This window comes from Apis laboriosa, unplaced genomic scaffold (assembly GCF_014066325.1).
Source record: "Apis laboriosa isolate Shangri-la unplaced genomic scaffold, ASM1406632v1 scaffold34_cov151, whole genome shotgun sequence".
Lineage (NCBI taxonomy): Eukaryota > Metazoa > Arthropoda > Insecta > Hymenoptera > Apidae > Apis > Apis laboriosa.
Window position 1 is genome coordinate 8,039,778 of NW_025222928.1, and position 24,801 is coordinate 8,064,578.

The 24,801-nt window shown below is 31.1% G+C and overlaps 1 protein-coding gene across 9 annotated transcripts in view; it reads left to right on the forward strand.

Moving 5' to 3' along the window:
* LOC122714787 (acetylcholine receptor subunit alpha-like) overlaps positions 1–24,644 on the forward strand; it is a 79,593-nt gene extending 54,949 nt beyond the window's left edge. For 8 of the 9 annotated variants that reach the window (XM_043936451.1, XM_043936454.1, XM_043936453.1 and 5 more), the window contains 12 exons: positions 5,937–6,076; positions 6,179–6,223; positions 10,700–10,809; positions 11,318–11,498; positions 13,602–13,717; positions 14,028–14,196; positions 17,833–17,969; positions 18,146–18,304; positions 19,400–19,582; positions 19,932–20,145; positions 20,313–23,176; positions 24,461–24,644. In XM_043936451.1, the coding sequence (XP_043792386.1) occupies positions 5,937–6,076; positions 6,179–6,223; positions 10,700–10,809; positions 11,318–11,498; positions 13,602–13,717; positions 14,028–14,196; positions 17,833–17,969; positions 18,146–18,304; positions 19,400–19,582; positions 19,932–20,145; positions 20,313–20,510 (1,652 nt within the window). In that variant the 3' untranslated portion in view covers positions 20,511–23,176; positions 24,461–24,644. The remainder of the gene's footprint in view (positions 1–5,936; positions 6,077–6,178; positions 6,224–10,699; positions 10,810–11,317; positions 11,499–13,601; positions 13,718–14,027; positions 14,197–17,832; positions 17,970–18,145; positions 18,305–19,399; positions 19,583–19,931; positions 20,146–20,312; positions 23,177–24,460) is intronic. The other variant, XM_043936460.1, reaches the window with a different exon arrangement.
* Positions 24,645–24,801: the final 157 nt, after the last annotated feature.

Sequence of the window (24,801 nt, forward strand, 5' to 3'; positions counted from 1 at the left end):
TGATGGTCGATAGAGATTACGTGTAATTTAAATCAATAAGGAAGAATCGTAATTGGATTGTTTTCGATAGAAATGAAAAAATGGAATGCGTGTAATTGTAAAAAAAGATAATCATATTTATCGAATAATCGTACTCTCACTATACTTGCCTGTACATGCTTGTCCGCGTAAACACGATCTTATTCTACTTAACCAGTTACTCGGTGATGTCTGACGATTCGTTGATTCGTATTACTTATCGAATTATATTATACAAAGGTATAACACGTTCTTTCAAATTCGTTCTGTGGATTGGCTGTTCTTGTTTCTTTAAATTTAATCGATCACTTTAGATAATTTTTTCTGTTTTAAACTATTTTTATATAAACTTTCTTTTCCATTTATAATTTTTCAGATTCGTTTTATTTGTTTGTTATTTAAGTTAACTCTTTCGATTCGTATCTAACTAAATTAAAAACGATTTATATTTTAATAAAAAGAAAAAATTTATAACAAAATTACAATTAAATGCACATGTTAAATTAACCATAATACATGTGTATGTATTCTTTATAGAACAAAAATTTTATGAATACAAAACATTAGAAACCTACTTCGTATTCGATAAATCGTTTTTCTTCGTCTCTTATCGATTTCATCATCGTCGACCTAACCCGCCTCATTGAAAATCTCGACTAGAAAAGTTGCTCGCGTTTTTTCCCGGGAAATAAACAGCCGGATAAGTGGATACTCGGCCCGAGTGTCTTTTAAACGTCCGCCACACGCAATATTTTTCCATGTTTTTCGATATGTCCGGCTCATCGAGCAATCGTCTCGCGCGAAACACTTTGGTAATATAGTTGGTAATATCGCTTTGGTAATATAGTGACTCGTTCTTATTGCTCTTATCCAAGGAGCAACAATTTCACGGACGTCGATTCGGCGACCGATATCGTATCTTTTTCCCTCGTTCCTTTTTCTCGCCTGTTTTACCGATCGCGACGATTAAACACAATGAAACTTCTCATACGAGTTTTTTTAAGAATTTTAAAAAAGATGTGTCTTTAGATCGATTCACCAATAGCACCAAGCTTTCGTTCGTTCTTTTAAATTTAAACAATTGGACAAATTTAGTGTTGTTTATATTTATTACGATTAAAATTGATACCAATTTTTTACGTTGGAAAGTCGTGAATCACTTTACATAAGATAAACCGAAGCACCAGAAAAGTTTAATTTCCGTCTTAAGTGGATGGAGACTTTTTTTTATTCGATTTAATTCGATAATATTCTTATATTTTTTGTGGAATTTTCTCGATATTAAAAACTTTGATATCGATATTTACTTCGATAAATTTTATAATTCCATTATTTATTTCGGAGTATTAAGTAATCGACAAACAGAATATCTTCTTGATATATTAAACGGATTTTTAGAGCTAGCAAAGGAACAGGAGCAATCAGTTTCGACTGACAAAGCCTTTCTTCCAATTGGTCAGCCATCGCAGCCTTTGTGCTCCCAGTCAAAAATGCTCGGCACCGTTCTAACATTCTTCTTTCTCCGTCGCTTAATCGTCGAACGGAGGGGGGAAGGGGGGAGGCGGAAAAAAAAGGCTATCGTCCGTCTGATGCCATTAACGCTTGCTCAAAATCTATCTCGGATAAAACGAATTTTTATTCGTCGATTACATTTGTCGATAACAAACGTTTCCTTGCCACTGGAGGACTCGTCCAATCAATAGAGAGAGAGAAAGAGAGAGAAGATTTTCCTCCAAGTTTCATTATCTATGTATTTTCATAGAGTTTAAAAGAACCGATCAATCAAAGGAGAATGAAAGAAAAGAAAAAAAAGAAAAGAAAGAAAAACTTAAAGCGAAACTAAACATTTATCACTTCTTCGTAATTTTTCCATTTATAAAAGTTTTCCTTTGAAAATTGATTCTCGAAAACGAGGAGGAACGTGAATTGAAACGTATTCGGATTCGTTCGTGTGAGCCGAGGATGCAGGGCCGCGATTCATGCAGCTTTTGCTTTGCACCCGCTCCCTCGAAAACCAAACCCTCGGGCACGTACCGCCAAGGCGCACGTAATTTCCGGCTAGTTAACCGATTACTCACGAAAGATTGCGATCGAATCGATGGCCATCTGTTCGTGCTACGGGTTATCATATAATATCTCTGATCCACCGTACCACCCGTTGGAATGGCCGAAAACTCGTAATTTCGTTCCAATGGAAATCTCATCGTGAATATATTATTTTCGCGAATCTATTCGCTTTGTTGAAGTAATTTTGGCAAAATATTACTTCCATTCTTTAAGAAAATTCTCAGAAGGGTTTTATTGGAAATTTTTAAAAAAAATATATTTATCCGTTTAAAGCTTATTTTCACGAATAATGAAAAAATTATCCCACGTTAATCTTGACAAATTGGCGATATTATTTCGAATTTTTAAAAAAATTTATTTATCCGTTTAAAACTTATTTTCACGAATAAATGAAACTAATTTAGTTATGAAAAAATTATTCCACGTTAATCTTGACAAATTGACAAATATTATTTCGAATCTTTAAGAAAATCCTGAAAAGGATATGATAAAGGATTTTATCGGAAATTTTTAAAGAAATATATTTATCTGCTTAATTTCACGAATAGAAAATAAAGAAAGAAAAATAATTTATAATAATATAAAAAAATTATTATCATTAAAATTAAATATAATATATAAATTTAATAAAAATTAAATATAATAAATAAAAATAAAAATAAAAAATTATAAAAAAATATTTTATAATAATTTATAATAATAATTTAATTATGAAAAAATTGTTTAAATTTTACAAATTTTTGCTTGCACAAATTGCAATAGAGGAATTTATCTTTTTGTTCGAGATGAAATAATAATCTTGACCAATATTGCCATTATTTAAAGAATCTTTAAAGCAAAAGGGAACGATGAATGTTTTATTTAAATTAGAAATTTTTGAAAATACGTTCAAAGCTCATTTTCACGAATAAATTATTTTCACGAAATGATAATTCAGTTATGTTTAAAAAATTGTTTGCATTTTATCGCTTGTACAAATTGCAATAGGCGAGAGGACACTTGCAAAGGGGATATTCAGATTTATTTCGATTCGAAAAGATATCTCTCGGGATATCGTATCAATTTTTCAAATACACGTTCGAGATATTCGAAAACCGTTTCAACTCGCACACAGATACACTCTTCCCTCTTAACGCATTCATCAAACTTCAAGAAATATATAAATAAATAAATAAATAAATAAATAAAGGGAGGATCTAGTATCCGCCAGAAAGATAACTTTAATAAATCGCAATTCAAACGTGAACTATTACATTTTTATCTCTCGAAAATTGGGAGAAAAAGCACTCTTGCTGTCGACACGGACGAAGAAGGATCATTGCGAGACAATGGATCTTCATCACGAAGATCGACGATCCCCGTGTATCGTAAATATTCTGGCACGGCTTCAAAAACTGAAATTGTGGCCACGGGGTTGCCCCCCCCTCCCGTTGACGCGAGGATTATGAACCGTCCTGGTACAGCTCCAGGAACCTCGATAAAACACCGATAATACAATGTTTCGGAAACGATAAATAATATCTGTGCCGGAGGGGGCGGCGATGCCAGAAGAGAAATCTATTACAAAATTAATTTGGAAACGTTGGGAAGGCGATTGATCAACGAAGAATCCCCTCCCCTTTTTTTTCTTTTTTTTTTTTTTTTTTTGTGATACGAATTTTAAAACTCCGCGCTCGAGAGGAGGCGCAGTCGCAAGTGGTATTATTCGAAAGATGGCGCCGAATTGGAACAAAATTATTATTCTTTTTTTTTGACGCCGATTTTGAGATTATATGGAGATATACCGGATATAGAAATGATAAACTAGGGATGTTTAAGGAATGTTAAATAATAAAGATATGTTATTATTGGTTATTTCTCCAAAATATAATAAATAAACAATGAATGAAATGCATATATTGTAATAATAAGATAGATTAGAATTAATTTTAAGCTTATATGGAAATATACCAGATATATATCCAATAATAAATAATAATGAATTTAAAATAACAATAGAAACAATGAAACTGAAAATTATGAAATGAAATAAACATTGTAAGAAGATCAAAACTATTCAAAAATTGAAAGAAATAAAAAAATTTCCAGCTAAAGTTAGGAATATTATTATTGCTTATTTTTTCAAAATATAATAAATAAACAAAGATAGAAATGCATATATTATAATACAAGATAGATTACAATTAATTTTCAGCTTATATGGAGATGTATCAAATTTATATCCAATAATAAATAATAATGAATTTAAAATAACAATAGAAACAATGAAACTGAAAATTATGAAATGAAATAAGCATTGTAAGATCAAAACCATTCAAAAATTGAAAGAAATAAAAAAAATTGCCAGTTAAAGTTAAGAATATTATTATTTATTATTATTTATTATTTCTCTAAAATATAATAAATAAACAAATAATATATTATAATACAAAATAAATTACAATTAATTTTGAGTTTATATGAAGATATAGAAGTGATAAAATAAATAGTGATAACAAAATAACAATAAAAACAATGAAATTGAAAATTATGAAATGAAAAAAGCATTGTAAAAAGTATACAAATGACCATTTAAAGATTGAAAGAAATAAAAAAAATTACCAGCTAAAGTTAGGAATATTATTATTGCTTATTTTTTGAAAATATAATAAATAAATAATGATAGAAATGCATTATATCATAATACAAGATAGATTAGAATTAATCCATAAATATCAGTGACTATATCATAAAATTTGTTAAATGTGCCTGTGCATATCATGGGCGGCCGTAAACAAAATTAATTTCAGCACAGTTTCGCAAAGTTTTCCGAATCAAATGTGGCGGTAATAAAATAAAGTAGAAAGTTTCCACTTTTATATATATCCGTCTTTTATCGCGTGGAACGACGTGGAACATATAAAAAATCATTACTTCAAAATTAATTTACAAAAAAAAAAACTTATCGATAATTTATAATGATTTAAATTAAAAATAGATATTATATCAAGAGAAATTTAAACTCTTCTTAATAAATTTACAAAATATTTCTCAACTATCGAAACGTGACCATTATTATTTATATAAATTTATTTTCTTTAATCTGTAAACGTTTAAAAAGAGAATTAAAAATTTTAATGTACAAGAGTTTTAATATATAATTATTTTTTTATAAATTTGAAAATGAATTTTCCCCACATTTAACTTACATTTTGCGAATTGATTTATACTCGAGATCTCGTTATCCTCGATTAACAATATCGTAATTTCTCGCCTCTTTATCTCTTTATTGGAAAGCGTTCATAAAATCATTTTACGTTTACCTGCCTTGATACCGATTGAAAAACTCGGTTGATAACGTTATACAAAACTTATCCTCGACACACATACACATCCTCCAATTATTCGCGAATTCGTGATGCGTTCGTTCCTCTCGATTTATTTATCACGGCAGCCTGATATTTTGGAATAAATGATGTTACGCGACCGATGAAAACGACCGAACCGGGGAGGGGGAAAATTGTTTATGGAAATGGATAATTTGGTGATCATTTCGTTCACGCGTTGTTTATTCGTCTCGAAATTAAACGAGACGCGAGAGATTTTTCCATTTACGAAATGGAAAAATCGAAATGAAAATGGCGGAGACGCGATTTATATCTGCTTCGAATTTATTACAGCGTTAAATTGCGAGGGAATGATAGATGGAAGAACGCAAGAAGGTAAGGTAAGATCGCGTGACTTCGATGGTTTCGGGCAGTTGCACGAATCCGCGAGCTCCGTGCTGTTGAAGCTTTCCCTTCGAAAAAGTTTCGTTACGTATCGATCGTATTTAATATTTACAATTATATATAATTTTTTGTTTTTCGCAGGATGCTCGGGAAATCCGGATGCGAAGCGGCTGTACGACGACCTCCTGTCGAATTACAACAAGCTGGTTCGTCCAGTGGTCAACGTCACAGACGCCCTCACCGTTAAAATCAAGCTCAAACTCTCGCAGTTGATCGACGTAGTAAGATAAAATAGCCAATAGGGCAATGAGATGAATAAAAGTTACCGAAGAAGATAGAGAAAACTGAGAAAGTGATCGTTCGCCTTCTGTTTTTCTTTCCAGAATCTGAAAAATCAAATCATGACAACGAACCTCTGGGTAGAACAGGTGTGTGCGCGTGTGTATTGTATATAACCTATGTTGTGTATAAACCTAACCTAAAATTTTAACAACCAAATTTGATAATTCGTTTTAAAATTAATATTCCAATTAATTTCCATTACGTTCATCAATACAATACTTCTGAATATACGAATTCTACGGTTCTAACCGATATTTTTTATGCTTAATCTTGTTTGTTGAGGAAAGATGGCGCGTGGAAGAACTCGAAAGATTCCGCTTGCGTGATTCCCTCGTTTCTCGTAATCGTTCGAGTCGTGCATTGTCTTCCCGTGAATGATACCGTATGAAACGGGCGGATACGTGGTAAAACGAAAATCGGGAGAGGGAAAGCTCTTCCACTCGAGAGTCGCAAAATAAGTCCGGTGAACCGTGCAACCCACTTTCCAACGTTACGTAAGACAGATTCGCATCCGATTCCGTGCATCCATTTCGCTCTCCCCCCTCTCTTTTATCTTGCATAAAATTAGGGATCAAAAGAAAGAAAGAAAGAAAGAAAACATTGCGAGAATCAAGAGGAGGAGGAGAAATTTCTCGCTTGATTTATCCTTTTAGCGATATCTTTCAAATTAATTAATTATTCCAAGCAAGAATCTTTTAATAATGAAAAGAAAAAAGAAATTTAATTGCATAATCACTGCCTTCGATTTCGTTGTTACCAACAAAGAAAATTAAAATCGCAAAAATTGTTAAATTAACGAATCGATAAAGTAAGAAATCTCGTGAGAAATGGAAAAGAATCGTGTTTGTTTCAAGGTTTCATTAATTGAATCCCTCGATGAATCGTATTCAATGGCGGTACTTACGCGGCCATTAATCTGTTGGACAGCGTGATTAGGTAAATGGGCGTAAGGTATATAAAGAGGAGCACACCCGATACATAATCAGATCAAATATCGGTCGAGAAGTTTCCATAGTATATTAATGGAGAGTCGGCGGTGATGGTGGCCACGCGTAACGAACGAGAAAGGTGGAGTGGCGGTTTCCCGCGAATTTCGTAAAACTTTCTAGTTTACCTTCCGGCACCGCTCTTCGCCCGATCGACTTTATCGATAATAGATAAATTCGAATCCCGATAGCCGCGAAGATCCTTCTCGAGAGACTTGTTCAAGGAGTTGTAGGTGGTTTGAAGTTTATATACTTCGGATATTTGACGTGTCATGGTTTAATCCTGATTTCGTTTAAAAAGATTTTCTAGAAAGCAATGTTTTTCTCTTAATTTCGTTAACTATTTGTGCAAATCTTGGAGAGTAATCTTTGTGAGAGTATAAAGATGCTTTTCGAATTATCCAGGGAATAATATATGATAAAGTTTGTATTTTGGCTATTTGAAGTTTGTTATATCTAATTTTAAAATTTAAGAATTTTTAGGGTTTAGGAAGATTTTCTAGAAACTAGGAAACAGTGGCTTTCTCTGTTTCGTTAATTGTTATCATTGTGATCTAATTCTAATTTTATTTAGAAAAATTTTTTAGAAATCAGAAAGCAGTGTTTTTCTCTGGTTCATTAATTATTATTTGTGCAAATCTTGAAAGTAACTTGTGAGAATGTAAAGAATTATCCAGGGAATTATATATGATAAAGTTTATATTTTAGCTATTTGGAATTTGTCATATCTAATCCTAATTTTTAGGGGTTAGGAAACTTTTCTAGAAACCAGAATACAGTACAATTCTCTGTTTCATTAACTATTTGCAAATCTTGGAAAGTAACTTATGAGAGTGTAAAGAATTATTCAGGAAATAATACATGATAAAGTTTATATTTTGGATATTTAGGATTTGTCATATCTAATTCTAATTTTTAGAGTTTAGATAACTTTTCCAGAAATTAGAAAACAGTGCTTTTCATTAACTATTTATGGAAATCTTGGAAAATAATTTGTGATTCTAATTCTAATTTAGGAGAATTTTTTAGAAATCAGAATAGAGTGTTTTCTCTGTTTCATTAATTATTTGCAAATCTTGGAAAGTAACTTATAAGAATGTAAAGAATTATCCAGGGAATCATATATGATAAAGTTTATATTTTGGCTATTTGAGATTTGTCATATCTAATCCTAATTTTTAGAGTTTAAGAAAGTTTTTCTAGAAACCAGAATATAGTACATTTCCCTGTTTCATTAACTATTTGTGCAAATCTTGGAAAATAAACTTGATTGAAGAATTCTAATTTAAGAAGATTTTCTAGAGAATAAAATACAGTGCTTTTCCTGGTTCATTAACGATTTGTACAAATCTTGGAAAATAACTTGTGAGAGTATAAAGAATTATCCAGGGAATCATACGTGGTAAAGTTTATACTTCCACTATTTCGAGATTCGTTATATAGCAATGCTTTCTCTGCTTTGTTAACGACTTGTGCAAATCGTGATTCGTAGAAATCTTGGAAAAATAATCTTTAGTTGAATGAATTAATAACATAACTCAGGCGTTGCGTTCTTGATTATCCTTGAATAATTAATAAAACAAGTATGAATAATAATTAATGTGTGGAAATAGGTTAGATTAGCACTATATTACACATTTTTCTCTTAATTCTGACTCTTCTATCACTTCTAAATTGAGATATATATAATAAAAAGCTATCGAAGATCTATTTTACCTCTATTCTCAATTATTTCCATTCGATCAACCAAAATTTATCTATCGACGTTAAAAATTATTCAAAGATAAACTATAAAAATATTTTTTTTTTTCACCAGTGTATTTTATCTCATCGAACGAGTTATTTTTCCTTTTCGCTCTTTTCTTTCTCTTTCCTCATAAACGAGCTATCCGGGAAAAAAACCTGCTCTATTTCCTGTTAATTAACATTCTGTCGCATGCTCTCTCCGACAATCTCCCCTCCGTCAATTAACCCGACGTACAATTCCGTGCAATCGCTCTCTTATCTTTCCCTTTTATACATATATTTTCTCCCCTCTCTCCTTAACCATTAAAGATACATACAACAAAAGATATATACGCGATAATTCACACACAGTTTCCCTTTCGATCCCCTTGCGCGATATAAATAATCACATCGAGTAATGATCTTCTCCATCGTTTTCCGATTAATCGAGAAAAGAAAAGAAAAGAAAAGAAAAATATTCCTTTTTCCATTCATTTCGCAACGCGTATCTTCTCTCGGACACCTTCTTCGGACACCATTTTGTATATCCCCTCTCCTTCTCTCCCAGAAATTATCGGCTTATACTCACATCGACGAGACGAACGAAGTAATGCAATCGTAATGGAACGAAAAGCGTCTCATCTCATGCGTTTCGTTTTAATTAATTTCTCTGATCCGACGGAGGGGGGGGGGGGGGACGAACGTCAAAACTGTTCATGTCGCGAACGAGGTAAGGCTGAGTGTGCTCGTGGCAGGCAGGCAGGCAGGCAGGAGTTTCACGGAAACAATCCGTCGTGGAAAAGGAGTGAAAAGAATGGGAAGGGGCGCGCGATAATCAGGCTGCGCGCACGAACGATACAGGGGAAAGGAAGGGAGGGAAAATGCAATTCTGGAACAGCTCTTTTCCTTCTCCTCCTCGTCGTAATTCTGTCCTCGAAATATCCCTAGGAAGCCATCGCGCCCAGTTATGTATCCGGATTCCATGGTTGTTCCGTGTGTGTTATGTGGAGGATATTAAAAAAAGAAAATAATAATAATAACAATGATAAATCAAAATTTTTGACTTTTGATTCAGTCAGAAAACAACAGTTCTCATGTTTTCGAGTAAATAGTTATCTCTATGTATTTGTATCGATAATTGAAAAAGTAAATGACAAAATAATTCGAAATAAACGAGGGACGAAGATGGTGAAAAATTCGTCGAAAATTTTAACATTTCCGTTAACATTGATCGAGTTGCATTGTTACGTCCCCATTCATCTCTGGTGGAGGTTATTAAAGAATAAAAGAAATTGGAATTTTAACGACTCGTTGTATAGTGGTATATTTTCAAATTTCTCGTGAAATTTGTCAATGTGTTTTTTTTAACAATAATCGAAACGTTTGTTGTTAGTTGCGCAATTAATTTCGATTCCGTCATCCTCTGCGCGGAATATTAAAGAATAAAAGGAATCAGAATTTTAATGACTTGTTATAGTAGTATATTTTCAAATTTCTCGTGAAATTTTTCACTGTGTTTTTTTAACAATAATCGAAACGTTTATTATTAATTATGGAATCCATGTTGCACCTCCATTCATCTCTATGGAAGATATTAAAGAATAAAAGAAATCAGAATTTTAATAACTTAGTATGTTTTTAAGTTTCTTATAAAATTTGTCACTGTATTCTTTAACAATAATTGAAACGTTTATCGTTAATTATGGAGCCCATCCTTTATCTCTATCTCTATGGAGGATATTAAAAGATAAAAGAGATTAGAATTTTAATGACTTATTATAGCCGTACGTTTTCTCATTGCATTTCTTTTTCTTTTTTTTTTATCAATAATTGAAACGTTTATTGTTACAGTCATGGTACGATTACAAGTTAAAATGGGATCCAAAGGAATATGGTGGGGTGGAAATGCTGCACGTGCCATCCGATCATATATGGAGGCCCGATATAGTTTTATACAACAAGTAAGACCATCTTTTCGTCACGCCGCGAAAATTACTGCGTTTAATATCTCTGCTGTATTACTAGTTAATGGATCCAACCTTTGGAAGAAGGCTACATGCATAAGCGATTGTCTAGAATTACTTGGCAAACTGCCACCAGTAATTTTCCAGTTTTAGAATTTTCATAACGGGACGAAACTCGATTTATTATTAACCCCTCCCTAAATAAAATTTTTACTCGTATCACTTATTGCCTTTCAGCTACGATTAGATATAATACTTAAATAACTTCCGATCAAATGAAAATTTTTATCATTTTTTTTTTTTTTTTTTTTACACGAAATAGATCTGTATATAATTTTAAAATTGATCTCGAGTGTAAAAAAAAATATTCGATTGTATAATCCTTCTGTCGGGGAATTCTGTCCGAAGTATAAATAAAATTTTTTTTAAATTTTTTTCGAACGAGCGTGTTTCTAGCGGGCTGGATCACAATTATTGAATGATCGATTTGTTTTCCATGGAATAGTGCCGATGGTAATTTCGAGGTGACGCTGGCAACGAAGGCGACGCTGAATTACACGGGGAGGGTCGAATGGAAGCCACCGGCCATATACAAGTCCTCTTGCGAGATCGACGTAGAATACTTTCCGTTCGACGAGCAAACGTGCGTCATGAAGTTCGGCTCGTGGACTTACGACGGCTTCCAGGTAAACCGTCTCTCCTTCCACGTTCTTTCTTTTTACCCATGAAACTCCTTTTTACATTCTCCAGAGAGAGAGAGAGAGAGAAAAAGAGATGTTTAAAAAAATATCGAAGAAGAGAAAATAAACACTTTATATTTTTCAGTTAAAAAAGAGAGAAGAAAAATTGCTATCTTTTTTTCTCTCTGTACAAATGAAAAACTCGAAAATTCCGAATGTTAATAAAATAAAATATAGCATTCGAAGTCCCCAAATTACATCTCAATCGAAGGAAGTGAGGAAGCAACGTGACTAAAAATTGGATTAAGAAAGTGTATAATTAAAAGGGAGCGAGATATCAAAAGATTGTTGATAATATTTGTTTATTTGCACGTGTTATTTGCCACACCTCGTACGAAAAGCTTCATCACTATTCATGAGATACGTGGAACACGGTGGCCGCGGATGTACGCCGAATGAAACTCACATAAATTTCTTGTGATTAATGCGTATGAGTCTGTACAAACTCGTTGTTTGTCATATATATATATATACACCTAACCAACGATCATATTTCTTTACCTGTGATTCGTTCGTTAAAGTTTCTTCGAATTTTCACTTTTGTGAAATGTGTAACACGATACTCCTTTAAAATTTCCAATGCTAATTTTTTTTTTTTACAATCTCGAATCTAGGGAGAAGAATTTTCTTATAGACAAGCATATATACAGAGTGTTAATAAACACGTGAGACACCTTTGAAAGGTGGATTCTAGATGTCGAAACGATGAAAAAAGTTCGTATACACATGTCCAATAAGGCTCGATTAACGAGTTATAAGCATTTTAAGTTTGTATTAGATAGAGCGAGACAGTGAAAGAGCGAGAACGTTCAGCTGGATGTGCAGCAGTGCCGTAATTTGCAATGTCGCTTGCGCAGCGGAACCCCTCGATGAAAATAAATATATTTTTTATATACAATTGATTCAATAAATTTCAAATAAATTTTAGTGTAATGTAATATAATGTATATATTATGTAACTTCTTATTTAACAAAATCTTGCCTGGAATAAGTTTTTTATATAATAATAGTAAATTCCAGAATATTAACATATACACCACTTTATATAAATCCATAGATAAATTGTTTTATAATATAAACATATTATTTAAATCAATAGTTGAATTGTTGATATTCAATCTGCCTATTTACCGAAATCCATAGGAGCAAATCAAAACTCACACTCCCATAAGATTTCAGATTAGAAAGATTGAATGTATTATTTTTATACATAAATTTGCTTATCCTCATATGTACAAGAAAGTCACGAATGATACTTGAATCAACTTGAAATTCATAGATCGATTGAAACGTCAATTGAAAAACTTTTGTTTCTATTTCACTTAAATTCAATATTTATATTTTAATATAATACTAATGTCACTATCTTATATCCACTAAAAAAATCATTAACATTGTATTTTTCTTTTTCACATTACTATTACATATTAGATTTTTTTTTATTCACTATTCACATTAATTTCTTTGAATAAAATTATTTCGATTATTATTTATTATTATATAATTTAATTTTGTATGAAAATTATTTAATTAAAACTTTATTTTAAACAAATATTCTGACTTGATTTCGCGATACGACAATGTGTTACTGAAATAATGTTGCTAACAATTGAATGCTGTGCGTTAGAAAAACTTAGAAAGACTTCAAAGACTTGATAGAAAGAAAAAGTGAGATAGTAATATTCGAAATCGAATGTTACGTTTATGTGCTATGTTGCAACACAAGGAATCTCGTTAACTCCAAGTTAACGGGCAGAAATGGGCGTAAATATCGGCAACGTCGAATGCCATTCCATTCCCTCAAATGGATCAAACGTATCCACCGTAATACCTCGCGTTTCCTCTATTTAACCTGAGCGATTGATATACGTTCTGCTCCCAAGCAGAAATTATATATCTCTGAACAACGAACGAATCCTTCGTTAAAGCGCGAATCAGGATTAATAAGGGAATGAAATATATGAATGTGACTTGGAGAAACTTGAAAAGATTTTTTCTTTTTTTCATTTTCCGCAATAATATAGGATTCGTTTTGATTTTTTTTCGCAGGTTGATCTTCGACACATCGACGAAATTCATGGTAGCAATGTCGTCGACATCGGCGTTGATCTGTCCGAGTTTTACACTTCCGTCGAGTGGGACATCCTCGAAGTCCCAGCCGTGCGGTAAGCAATTATTCCTCTCCAATTATTCTTTTTATTTTAAATATTTTACTGTCTATTCAGCTTTTAGCTTTTGTCTGGCTTTTAACGACCCAGTGAAGAAGCCAGAAAACAGGATAAAATTCTTGATATCGAGCGAGCATTTGAACGAATTGGGTGGAGAAAATTTTGGGCAAAAGTGAGAGCCTCTCCTCTTTTTTCAACTTTTTCCCCCAATTCGAGTCGAATCGAGTCGAGAAATTTTTACGAATATATATTTGCTGTTTTTCTTTAAGGGATCGCGATCTAATTATGGAAACGATTTCATTTGCAGAAATGAAAAATTTTACACGTGTTGCGATGAGCCCTACCTCGACATCACGTTCAACATCACCATGAGACGGAAGACTCTGTTTTACACCGTCAATCTTATAATACCGTGTATGGGTATCTCGTTTCTCACGGTGTTGGTCTTCTATCTGCCAAGCGACAGTGGCGAGAAGGTGAGAAAAGTTGCTTTTATCAAGTCATCCATTTTTATAATATTCTTTTTTCTTTCTTTTCTTTTAAATTCTCGCTTAATAACCTCTTCGAATACTAAAAAATCGTAAACTAATTTTCCTCCTCTTCGTTAACTTTCGATTGTAGAAATTCCCGATCGAAGGATTGATTCAGGTTTTTAAAACAGGTTAACCCTTTGCATTCCAGGCTTTTCTCGCCGAATCGTTCGGTGAATTTCTTAGCTAACTTAAAATGATTTCACGCGTGAATCAACGTATACAATTTTTGTATTCTAATATTTTATGTATTTTTATGTGATTAATGAAAGAAAATTTGTCGAATGTTAAAGTTTATATCGTTGTTTTGAGCGATATTTTAATAATAACGTAATTACCAATGTATTCTCGCATTCACCGTTTATTATTCTTATTTTTCATCTTATACTCTATTTTCCTTCTCTCTATCGTCAATTTCTTAACAAATAAATAATTTCATTATTCAATAACGAAAAACTCATCTTGAACTAATATTCCAATAACGTGCTCTCACATTCACCATGTATTATTCTTATTTTTCACCTTCTCTTACTACATTTGTATTTTCATCGCTATTTTCCTTCCCTCTATCATCAATTTCTTGTAATAACGAATTATAATATTTTTAATATCATATTTATAATATAATTTTAATATAATAATTATAATATATATACATATTATTTTATATTATTTTATATTATTTTATACTATTTTATATTATTAATAACATAAAATTCATTTTGACCTAATATCCCAACAAGTGTTCTCACATTCACCATCTATTATTCGTCTTCTCTTATTCTCTATTTTCATTATTATTTTCCTTCTCTCTATCAATTTATATATATTAGTATATATTAATAAATAATATATAAAATAATAATAATAATAATAATACATTAATAAATAGAAATAATTTCGTTATTCAATAATGAAAAATCACTCATCCTTGCTCGCTTAATAACCTCTTCGAATACTAAAATCGAATTAATTTCATTTTACCATATTCTATGCTTACAAAACTCGAAAACTTTGAAAATAATATTTCTATTCCCACTGACCGTTAAACTCGTTAAACCAACAAAGTGTAATTCGATCCGCGATGTAATTTGAGATCTAACCATTCGACAGTATATTATTGCACGCTTCGCAAGAGTATACGTAAACAGGTTAGAAATCTATTCTATACGAAGCGATATTTCAAAAGAATCGAACGTAAATAAATATCGTCGCCGTTTCGAATTGCCGCATCAAAGCTGTGAGTTGGTAACTGATTCGAACGCGAAGAGTTAATCGACGGTTGACAATTTGTCGGGATTCTGAGTTGCATGAAACACGATTGGGTCTCTCTTCCTCCCCCCTCCCCCCCCCGATTTACGGTGAGGAAAAGTTGGTGGCGAGGATTTAATATAAGACTCGCGAAAAAAAAAGGCGGGCGTCGCGAAAGTGTATCGATAAATTTCGTCGCCGTGCCGCGGCCAATTCGAGAGAAAAGTAAAGCCAATAAAGGATATTAAATTCGTCGCCGCATCCCGTCGTTCCACGTGACGGGATAAAACGAACGGAGAAAGAGCGCCTCCATTCTTCTGCCTTTTCTTCCGCACGAAAACGGAAGAATTCTCTTGGAATTTTCTTAAATTCCTCCCCTCTCTATATTATCGAAGCTTTATTATATCAAAGCCTATGTCCTTTTTTTTTTTCAGAAATCCTTCAATATCAAATAATCCAGAAGATAAATTAACGAGCGATAAAGATATTCCTTTATTCAGAAAAATTCCGCCGAACAGAAAGGACGAAATCGTGTTTCGAAAAGAATGGAAAGAGTGTTATTCCGAAAAAGAATGGAAAGCTATGGCTTTTACTGTATATAAAAAAAAAAAAGAAAAAAAGAAAAAAAGAAAAAAAAAGCTTTCAAGTTTCTCTAAGCACAGCTAATCTAAATAAACAATATAATATTAAAATAATAAATAAACGAATTATTAACAAAATTTCTTTAATTAAATTTAATGACTGGAGACATCCTATATTCGATGAACTTATATAAATGATTGTATAAAATTAATTATCCCTTAATAATAAATATTAAACGATTGTTTGTTAGTTTATAAATTATATATAACGAAAAAAAAGTAATCCCGAAGATCTTAAGATCCATGAGAAATTATTATTAAATAACCACCAATTAATTTTATAAATGTTACTATTCTTATAATTATTAATCCTATACTGATAAAATTGCAATAAAATTGATTTTATTGACATATTAATCTTAATTAATATGTATAAAATGAATCAATAATAATTAAAATTTTATTCAAACAATTCAAATCTAATTGTAAAATGCAAAATCAAAAAATATTACACGTTGTATAATATTTACATTAATGCGCGTCGTGCAAGATCTCGGTCTGTGTTCGAGCAGAATCCCGAGTGGAGAGGGTCAAATATCAAAATCCATGGTCGGAATGCAAACCTCTAAATGCCGTTCGGCCTCCATTCCTCGTAGACTCTTGACCTCGAGCCGATACCCACTTGACGCCGTGCGCGCTTCTATAATTCAGTCGTATTGTTCTGGCTCGAAACAGCCGGGCAAAATGGTAAAGGGAGAAACTGGTCGAGGGAGGAGGAGAGAGGGTGATGAAAAAAAAAAAAGAAAAAGAGAGAAAGAAAGAAAAAAACTGAGAGAAGGTCAGATGTCAGCGTGCCATCCGCAGTCAATTACCTCTCCCGATTTCATTCACTTGAAAAGGACAAGATCGAGGCTTATTTATTGCCCTCTTGCTTAAATAAATTATTTTTTAATTTACTGTTTCGTTTTGAATTTATCATTATCCATTTGTTCAACGCCATTTGTGCAACGTAAGAATAAATTTCTCAATATAAATTTTCTAAAACGTATGTAAAACACATTACAGGATGAATCTCGTTTAAAAGGAGGCAGTTGAATTCGCAGTTCAGAACCGCGAATCTGTCTAGTTACTTTGGACGAAAATGCTGCCAAAAGAACGAAACAATAGCTCCCTCGAATCGGGCTTTGTTCTTCGTTTCCAAGTTTGCCTACTGATTTGAAACCTACACCTACATCTATCAGTGAGATAACCGAGAGTCAGTCATATTCATCCTCGAGTGTATCGTGTGTTGCAATTGTGTACGTTGTATTGGCTATCGTGTGTCTGGAAACTTGGGATTCGTTTTTGGTTAGAAACGATGATCTACCTACGTGAACGTAGATTCGTTGATGTAGCGATTACGTGTTACGTGCGCTGTGTGCTTGAATTATCTTTTTATTCTAATCGATATCTGATTGGGATGGATTCGAGATTTATGTGTTTCGATGAATTTTGAACATGAACGTTATCCGGATGGATCTTGTTGTGACGATCGTGGTTTGTTCAAGCATATTCTTGAAAAAAGTTTGAATTAAAATTGGAACGTTGTCTTTTGTTTGATCTTCTTCCTTCTTTCTTTATTTTTCTATAATTTCTTTTATATTCATTTGTCTTGTCTTTTTTAGAAAACATGTTTTTTTTCATCTCTTCCTTTGAAAATAATATTAATTGAATTATATATAAGTGAAGACGTGTTTCACCGCCTTTTCAGGTCAGCTTATCAATTTCAATTCTACTGTCGCTGACTGTGTTCTTCCTTCTGCTGGCCGAAATTATCCCGCCCACATCGCTCGTAGTACCGCTTCTTGGTAAATTCGTCCTTTTCACCATGATCCTAGACACCTTCAGGTATCGACAAATTTATTTAAATTTTTTTTTTGGATTATTAAATTGTAAAATTATTTTCAATAGAGTTAAATTAAATTAAATTAAGATGGAAGGGAAATTTTAAATTAGAAAGTATTAGCTTCTTATTATGCGATAATTATAATTATAATATAACGTGTAAAACGCTTCGTTTTCAGTATATGCGTAACCGTGGTAGTCCTCAATGTTCACTTCCGGTCGCCACAGACGCACGTGATGGCACCATGGGTCCGTCGTGTTTTTATTCATGTTCTGCCAAGACTACTGGTGATGCGCAGGTATAATACGCCTTCGAAGAGATCCGATTATGATTCCAGGCAAGATATGATTCTATCGAGCATTTGGACCAACCGTTGAGTCTATGCCAACCAGCATTAGAACGTTCATTAGTGGCCTCGCACGTGACATTAGTGTCACGTCGTGTCTGCAACCATTAGCACAATCCACCATTCTCTCTCTCTCTCTCTCTCTCTCTCTCTCTCTCTCTCTCTCTCTCTCTCTCTTTCTTCTGTTTTTCCTTTTTATTTCTATTTCTCTTTCTGTGTCCACCAAATTGAAATTAATCCAGTTTTCATGCGAACAAACACAATGACAATATTGAAATTTATTTGATGTGGAAAATATAATATCGACAAGGAAAAAAAGGAAAGTATTGGAAAGTTAAAGGTATATTATATTAAAATTCGAAAGCCAAGTTCTTAATAATTAAGGAGATGAAAAAAATTTGCATAAGAAGATTTGCGGCAGGGACTGAAAATTCTCTCGGATCCGTTATTTATCTTCTTCAAATGATTTGAAATTCTGCACATTAGTCTCATTGTAAATATTAACACGATAATTCGACAGTATTCATATTTATAGTTTCATATAAAATTATGCACAATTTAGCACTACATGTGTTGAAGCACATTGTTGAAATTTTACATTATTTGCAATGCAATATTCCCAGTATAATTGATTATTAACCAACATGCTTGATACCATTGGCTTATTATTACAATCATATATTATCTATGCAAATAAAATATTATTTCAGTAATGTAATAGTAGTTAGGATCATAATTTCACAAGCTTAAAAATTAATATATGTATATCGATTATTAAAAAATATCCAAAGTATAGAAAAGATTTATCAATAGCTCCTATCACTGAATATGCTTAAATAGATTCCAAAAATATGTATAAATATAAATGTATAAATATAAATGTATAAATTCTTAGAAAATTAATTATTAGAAATTGTATATAATAATTATTTTCTAATATTAAATGTAAAATAAATAAATAACAATACTTTGTTACAATTATTACAAATTTGTAAATTAAAAATCAAAATTGAGACAAATAATTAGATATTTTGTTTAAATTATTTAAATAAAAGTCTTGATGATAATTGTATCTTTTATCGATAGGCCGCAATACCAGATAGATAAACGTAGCATGAGTAGTCATCATGGTCAACGAGTAATGGTCAGAACGTGCAATGGTCTCGAATTGCGAGATCCGTCACTTTTTGTAGAGACTTCAGCTTCGGAGCTGGTTGAATCTTCCGTTTTGTTCCCGAGTCTCGATTCGCGGGACGAATTACACCCTCGGTATGTAAAAATTTTAATAACTAATTATTTTATATCGATATTTATTAAATTCATACAATCCTTAGAAAGATTCAGAAATGGAATTTTTATATATTTAATTTTATCTTCTTTTTCAAATTTTTGTTAATCTTGTGTAGAAAATATTTCTACAAAAAGAAATATAATAATAATCTAAGAAATATATAATAATATATAATATATATAATATATATAATAATATATAATATAAATATATAATAAAAGAAATATATAATAATCTACAAAAAGAAATATTTCTTATATAAAGTTTTAAATCTTTAAAAAAAAAGCTTATGATCTGTATCTATTTGAAAAAATTATTTCCTATTAGGGAATTAGAAGCTGTGAATTTAGGAAGTGCGTGTCGCATTCACGGTTCACCAGCGACCACGGCTGCTCCTCCACCGCAACTGCCGACCGAGGAGAGCGTGGACGCTCTCTGTAACACTCTTCATCATTGGCATCACTGCCCAGAAATATATAAAGCTATCGAAGGCATTCGTTTCATTGCTGATCATACGAAAAGAGAAGAGGATTCTACCAGAGTATGCGAATCTTTATTTTATTTTTGATTTTGCAAAATAATAACGTACTTCAAATAAAGAATAAATTATTTAAAAATTTTCTTAAATTATAATATATAATAATATAATATAATATAATAATCTTGAAATTATTTATTTAATCAATTTAATTATTTTTAATTTTTTAGGTCAAGGAAGATTGGAAATATGTCGCGATGGTGCTTGACAGGCTATTCCTTTGGATTTTTACATTAGCCGTAGTCGTCGGTACGGCAGGAATCATCTTGCAGGCACCAACGCTTTACGACGATCGCATTCCCATTGACGTACGACTGTCCGAGATCGCTTCCACCACTGCCAAGCCACACATCGTTACGAGTCTCTGAAAAACAATTGTTCAATTTCGTTATCTTCACATACAACGCATGCTCACATACATGCGTTTATACACCTACATATATATATATATATGTATATGTATATGTATATATACAATGTATTACGCAACAACGTAAAAACAAATACGAAATGCGTTCACGTTGACCAGGGACTCTATGAAGAATACCCATATACTATCAATCATTTTGATAGTACTTATAGATTGTACAGAAAGTCTGTTAGTGTTAATTGATAACTTACACTGATCGTCATTTTGCTAGATCCGAAACGGCTGATATGTTAAAATATTTCTAATACTATTAAAGATATTTCTATTTCTATCGCTTAAATCTCGATTCATTATTGGTATCGGATATTGAAGTCAGTTCTTTTGATTCTCATAATTGCAATTATTTTTTTTTAAATTGATTGGTGTGTAATACAACAATGACATAAATATACATTGGAATAAACATTAGTAAATGTTTAAGTATCCAAATATTTTTAGATTTTATTCAAATTTAAGAAATTCTAATATTCTTGCGAATACTATTGAAATAGAGATTTTACGTCCCTGGTATAAACGACTGAAAGACTGAAGCCTCGGTGAGTCTTCGACTTTTCGTGTGAATTATATGACTAATGGCCAATTAACTGCTGTTTGCCCGCTCGAGGCGAGGATTCTCAAAGCATACGCACACAAGCGGTCATACATAGGAATAAAACTAACAAAAATGAATGAAAATTAGATGAAACGGAACTGGAATAAATGTAATTAAACATATTTTTTGACCTTGATTGCAATCTTTGAAAATTATATTTCTAAATAATGATGATAAATTTCTTTTGTTTACACATAAAAGATTAAAATTCGTATTGTAATGGTCAAGAAATATGTTTTTGCATAAAAGTTGAAAGATAAGACTTTTGACTAGTGATTTTATTATTAATATTACAAACGAACGAAAAATATGTAGAACGATCAGGTTGTCAAAATATGTACACAATATAGAATTAATACGGAGAGACTTAAAGAGGGTTCGATTTTATGCCAGTTGCATTCACGGTACAGTTGTGATTCTTTAGAAAAATAAATTGATAAACGTATTACATTAGATGTTACCATTTCAAGGGTGATTGAGAACAATAGATATAAAAAACTAAACATATAATATTTATTTGTTGTTTATAAATGTTTAAAGTAACATTAATGTTCCATTAACTTGAAAAAAAATTTCAAAGAACACTATTTTGTAATTATATCGCATTAAAGTGTTCTCATATGTTATTAAATACGAAGAAAAAATTATAAAAAAATGTGGGACCGAAGTGTTATATTTTACACAAAGTAGTTTCAAATTGAAATGAGCTTTAAAATAAAGATCGATCAACGATAAATTAAAGCAATTGTAAAAATTATATAAAAAAAGGATCACAATCATTGACATGTATATGGCATGGAATTCGATAAAGCCTGTTGCAGACTCAGGAAGGAAGAGAACAATTTCTAAAGTTTACATCGAGCCTGTAACAATGGGGCCATATTTTCACAAAATAAAAAACAAGGAAAAGAATAGAGAACGAAATCGCGTGTCTCTCTAGGTATGAAGTTGTAAATTCTAAATATTTGCATCCATATAAAGCGCGCAAAGTGGCGATAAGAAAAGCAAATAAGAAAAAAAAGAAGTGTTGGGCCTAAGAAAGTTTCACTGACTCAACTTTTATTGCTCATAATACGTAATATGTTTGTAATAAGGTACACTTTCGTAATTACGTTCGTTCCAGACCACCGACGAACTGTGAGATGTTTATTACACATATTAACATGGCGTGCATGAAGGGACAAGAAAATAAAATGAAATGCACGAAGAAAAATGAAAACGTTGCAACTGTTTATTATTGCAATCGCGTTCTGAATAATTTACTGTCTTCCTAAACTACGAAATTAATGACTTACTTTTGATGACAACAGTCATGTGTTTGCGATTTACTGTTGTTTCAGCCCAATAAACTTGCAAAAAATAAAATAAAAAAAATTATAAAAACAGGAAAATAAGTAGAGCCTGATTGGTAAAATTATTATTAATTAAGTATATATCCAGAATTTTATGTCTTAAGAGTGAAGCTTAAAAATTCTTTCGACAAAAATTCTTTTTTGATCGCTGATCATAGATTTTTTAACTTAGTCCTACCATTCGGCTTATCGTCTATATCACGACGAACTACTAATGCCTGCCAGTAATTAACAAAAGTACATTGGAAAAGAAAAACATTTTGACAATTTTGTATGCACTATTTCGAAGAAATCTAATCAATGAATTATTCAATAATATAAATTCTTCCAATAAATTTTATCATTATTGTGATTAATAATAAAATATTTCTTTTAAAAATGTTAACAATAAGAAAAGTTTCAAAGAAACAAAAAAAATTAAAATTATCTCTGGCTGGCGTCATGACATTGATATGGATTTTACATATGGATCTTATGTTTATTAATATTTTTTTAATTTAATTTTTTGTTGTTTGAGAGAGAGCGTGAAAGATCTGAATGAATGTATGAAGAATAATAATGAAACAAAAAAAAAAAAAACAAAAAGTAGAAAAAAAGAAAGAAAAGAGAAACTGATTATATGTTATTACGAGGAAATAAGCGCAGTGATAGTTACTCAACGTAAGTTACAAAACAATTTAACTATATATATGTATATGTGTGTGTATATGTATATATATATATATATATATATATATATGTAAGTGTATATGTATATATATGTATACATTATGTACATATATATATATATATATATAAATATTATAAATAACCATTACTACACACGATAAAAGTAATATGGCAAGATATTTTGTGAGTGTGTCTATAAGCTCGATTATAAAACTTACGTAAATTAAGCAGACAGTTTGTCTTCATTTACGAGATTGAAAATGTTGTTCCAATAGAGGAAAAGATTTTATAAATGGTGTGTTGAACTTTTAACGGTCGTCATTCACATGAAATGGCCTTATATTCAGCACTCGGACTTACAACGCATTCAGGGAGAGAAGTGTTGCTATATTAAATGTAGTTTTACTCATCGGATTATGCATAAAGCATAATTAATCAACCTATGATTAAATATTTTATCATCGATTCGATTATGCATTTTCACTTTATATGTGATTTTCATTTGTTAATACAATAAGATATACATTGTTTAAATGAACTTTCAGAAGTGCGACGAACATAATTTTTTTTAAAAAATATTTTCTGAAATGTTTCTTGAAATGTTATAATAATATAATGTTACAATGCATTGAGATATTTCAAGATAAGTGTCAAATGAAGCAGTTATAAAAAGGTATAAATTTAGTTTTTTACTTTTTTACATTTTTTATACTTTTTTTAGTAGAATCTCATAATTTTATTTTATAAAATAAAATTTAATAAATCCAAAAAAATTACTTCTAAACAATCTAAGGTCATAAGAGAAAATAAGAGAAATAACTGTGTTTAAGAAATTAAGAATGTAACTTTGAGAATGTCTTGTAAATAAAGTATTAAATAATAACAAGATTCTTACAATTTATATCTTTCTGAATTTTTGACTTGAATAACATACCATTCTTTATATGTAAGTGACCTTAGATTCTAAATAAAACATCATGTTATAATTAGTAGCTATTTCATATGACACTTAATTTGAGTCATCTTATCTAATATCTATTTGCAAACAAAATTATAATTCTTTTATTACATTAACAACAAAGGTATATTTACACATTTACAAAAACATAGGAATTCCCTATGATATTTCTCATCAGACATTGATATAAAAATAAGATCGCTTGAATTATTTTATCATTAATTGTTGTCAAGTCAAAAAAAAGAATGTATTATGCATTTGTATAATACAACATTTTATGTATAAGTTTCTAAACTAAATATTTTAACAATTTTTAGAAATTGATATTAACAAGGCATATGATGCTGCTGCCATACTGAATAGGATTTTATTCAAACATTCGTTTATAATATTTTTCATTAAATTGTATAACATCGTGGAACAATTCAGCCTAAATACATGTACTATATTTTATTGACACAGTCCAAAATGATCAGAAATAAAACTTTATATATCTAGGAACAATGTGTCATTTGTTTAATTTTTCTTTGTAATAAAATATTAGCATGAATACATACATATATATATGTATGTATATAGGTATATAATAAACATAAACTTAATTTTTTTAAGATATTCATGATCTTGTTTAGATTATATATTTAACTTCTTGCAATTT